Here is a 3,658-nt window from a genome sequence, read left to right on the forward strand (position 1 = left end):
GCTAGAAGCGCGCGGCTGCTGCACCTTCGCGCCTTCTCCCTCTGGCTGTGGCCTTCCGAAGGGGAACTGGAAGGTTTTTATTTTTGGAAACCTCTCCCTGATTTTTCGTCCCTTTTATCCACACCATGCCCCCTCCTCGGAGGGACAGCTCAGCCCCCTCATTACCGGAGAGGGAGAGAGGAATTCCAGCAACACCCACTTTGGCACCGCGAAGCGAGCGGGCGGCGAGGGGGGTTAACCCATGAGTAGCTGGGGGTGGCTCAGGACTGACCCGAGGGCTGGTACGGGAGATGCCGCCTGCAATAACAGCTGCACCTGAGCCACCTCTCTCCTGTCCTGGGCAAGCTGGAGCTGCTGACCTGTCCCGAATTTATCTCCCGCCCCTGCCCTCAGAGGCAAACTCTGGGTTGGATGACCAAGGCTGCAGCCTCGCAGGCCTGAAGGAGACCAGGAGAGGTACCAAGAATGGCGTGACAGAATCAGGACCGTAGGGACCGATGTCCGGCCCCTTCGCTTCTCGCCCCGGCCACTGGGGGCGTCCGCCGGGGTGCAGGCTAGAGCTGGGACCACGCGAGAGAGCGCTGGAAGGTCGCCTGGGGAGGCGCGCGCCCTCTAGTGGAGTTGGCCGCGTCCTTGGCCATCCTGCAGCTTATAGAGCGACCTGCCGCTGCCAGCCACCTTCGCTCCCTGTTCCTGTCCCCTTTCTGTTGAGTCAAGGTCAAGCCCGATGGCAGATCCTAGAAGAAGTGTTCCCTTTTTCACAGAGGGTAGACCTGGAAGATCTGGAATAAGGTCATTCAAGAAGACAGCGTGTGTCCAAGAGGGGAATGAAACCCTGGCTTCCTGCCTGGGCTCAGAAGTCCATCCCTCCCTCAGGAATTTCACCCAAGGGGGATTTAATCTGCCTCTGATTGATCTGGTGCTCACATCTTCTTGCGTTGGCAGTGAGGGGACAGGGATGCAAGAATGCCAATTGCCACCCATCTGAGTACCTCCAACAATCAGCTCACCACTCACACCCCTGGCCCACTGTCTTAAAGCCTAAAGGCCTGGCAGCCATAGCTGCCCCTGGTGCGTTTCTGTAGCCTACTATTGTCTAGAGAGACAGAGCAGTCAGGAGGGCACCAGTTTGCAACTTCCCACACTACACAAGGGACAGGCACAGTTACTACCTAATGTTGGAATACGCCCTCAACTCCTGACCTTGGCCTACAAAGCCCTGCATGACTGGCCCCCTATCTGATCTCTCTCACCTCTTGCATTGCAGCTGCATTGGCCTCCTCTCTGCTCCTTGAACAAGACAAGTTAATGCCCACTTCCCTGTTTCTGGAACACTCCTCTCCACGATGTTTACAGGAACTCCTCATCACTTCTCTCAGCTCAAACATCACCTCCTAGAGTGGCCATCCCTGGACCACCTTCCTCCCCCCCCCTTGCCCAACCTAGAGCAGCCCTCCCATTCCCAAATCATCACTTTCTAACACATCACCATTTCACTTTCATGGCTCTAGGGACTAGTTGAAATGATCTCATTTATTCCTTTACTTGGATAACTGGCTTATAGGATGGGCTGAACCTGAAGACATCGGGTCTTAAGGATAATCAGGAAACAGCTATAGTATTTTTCTCCCCTCATTGCCTTCAGCCATGTTATGGTGAATTTCCTTTCCCCACCCTTAATCTCAGAGTTTTTGGCTTGACCTTCCCTATCAGCCACAAGAATAGTTTCATTTCTATAATTAAGACCAATTTTTCAGGCACTAAAAACTCTGGTCCTGTCCAAATAAAAAAAAATCCTTATCCAATTTAATCAATCGAGAATCCAATTCAATACTCCTCCCTGCCCCCCATGGGACTGTCCCCTGGCTCGAGATCCGACAGTGGAGAGAGTGGAGTGTGGTCTGTTTTTCTGACCATCCTTTTTGGTGGTGGCTCCTCCGTGTCAGGGTCAGGGGAGAGGTATTAGAGGAAACGTGGCAAAGTCTTCTGTGACAGGTGCCCTTGGCTGGCAGGTGCCACATGCTGGCTCTTTCATAGGCACATTTGTGGATTCTTGGGAGGCTCCCTGCAAGACCTCCACCCTGCACAGCTGTAACAAAACACTCTCCAGCCAACCTCTTGCAGGTCCCTGCATCCTCTGCCCCTCTCGGACTTTCTGTTCCATGCCGATAAAGCAATGGTGCGTGGGCTGCTCCTCCCTCTGCCATAGAAGCCACTCCAGCCAGGCTCCACAGTCAGAACTCTCCAGACAGACAGTATCCACAAGTCTCTTCATTTGTGTTCATCCCCAAACTCTAAAGACATAGGTTGGGTTCTCCCAACAACCTTCTTGCTATGCTTTGGTACCTCAGGGTGCTTGCAGCTCCCAGCAACTCAGCCAGCATCAGTGGAGGGAGAGTTGTGGGGAGTCGTGCTGGTTTCCTCTTCTTGAAGGCCCCCAAATTCTGCAGCTGGTTCTCTTGGAGCCCCCTTTACTTGGTTGGCATTGGGGAGTACCCTCAGGGGAAATCTCAGCCCTGCCTACTAATGCAACGGTTCTCTATCTCAACGCTTTTAAAAAAATAGATTTTTATTGATTTCAGAGAGGACGTGAGAGGGAGAGATAGAAACATCCATGATGAGAGAGAATCATTGATTAGCTTCCTCTTGATCACCCCACACGGGGGGATCAAGCCCTCAACTCCAGCATGTGTAGGAATTGAACCATGACCTCCTGGTTCATACGTCGACACTCAACCACTGAGCCAAGCCAGCCAGGCTCTATGTCAACACTTTTTTCAATCCCTTTCATTCATAGACTGAGGGGTATGGCTTGATAGTTGTTGAACTTGTTCTGCTGTTACTAGAATGTGTAGGACTGTGAGGATATTTAGTCCTTATTGTTCTACCCTTGTGGCTTCAGCAAAAATTCAAAACCACAGGAAAAATCCTGTTCAACAACTGAAAAAAGTCATTATTGCCTGACTTCCCAAGCCACAATGGTAGCTCTAAAGAAATTGGTATCTTGCCTCCTCAACTCAGCACTGTTTCCCTAGAACCTAGAACAGTGCTTGACTCTAATAAACAGCCAAGAAATATGGGTTCAATGGATGGCTAACTGAATGAATGACAGAATAATCCCATGAAGTAAGGAGGGCTGGTATCATTAGACCCATTTGAAGAGAGAAAAACTGAGTTGCTGGTAGTATTACTGGTCCAAGTTCATGTGCTTACTGCCTTGAGGGATGGCCCTAGGATTTCCTTAAATTCTGTGTCTTGTGTTTTGGGATGAATGCCATCTTGATTCCCAGAATGCTCAGTTCTCTCCCGGAGACATTGCTCCTTCCCTGTTATCCACCCAACTCTTTAGTTCCCGACTCCTTCCCTCCCCCCACTACCTGCCAGTTCCTTCAGGAGCTCTCCTCTTCATCCCTCCGTGCTCACCTCAGATCCCCATGAGCCTCCCAAGGCCAGAAACCTTGGCGTCATCTTCGTCCCTGAGTTATTTTTTCCTCCCGTGTGTCCAAGTCATTATTACTGCTCCGTCTCCTCCGTCTGCACTTCTGGAAGTCTGCCGCCCATTCAGCCTCTCACCGCTTGGCCCCAGCCAAAACCCTCAGGCAGACACACTTCCCACTCCGCTAGGCGCCCCTCCTACTCCTTGGTGAGTACAAATGGT

At 51.7% G+C, this 3,658-nt stretch overlaps 1 protein-coding gene across 1 annotated transcript in view; it reads right to left on the reverse strand.

Moving 5' to 3' along the window:
• Nucleotides 1–2,164, reverse strand: part of LTBP2 (latent transforming growth factor beta binding protein 2) — a 99,765-nt gene extending 97,601 nt beyond the window's left edge. The window contains exon 1 of the mRNA XM_014531165.1: nt 2,116–2,164. Within this exon, the coding sequence (XP_014386651.1) occupies nt 2,116–2,164 (49 nt within the window). The remainder of the gene's footprint in view (nt 1–2,115) is intronic.
• Nucleotides 2,165–3,658: the final 1,494 nt, after the last annotated feature.

Source organism: Myotis brandtii, unplaced genomic scaffold (genome assembly GCF_000412655.1).
Source record: "Myotis brandtii unplaced genomic scaffold, ASM41265v1 scaffold793, whole genome shotgun sequence".
NCBI classification, from domain to species: domain Eukaryota; kingdom Metazoa; phylum Chordata; class Mammalia; order Chiroptera; family Vespertilionidae; genus Myotis; species Myotis brandtii.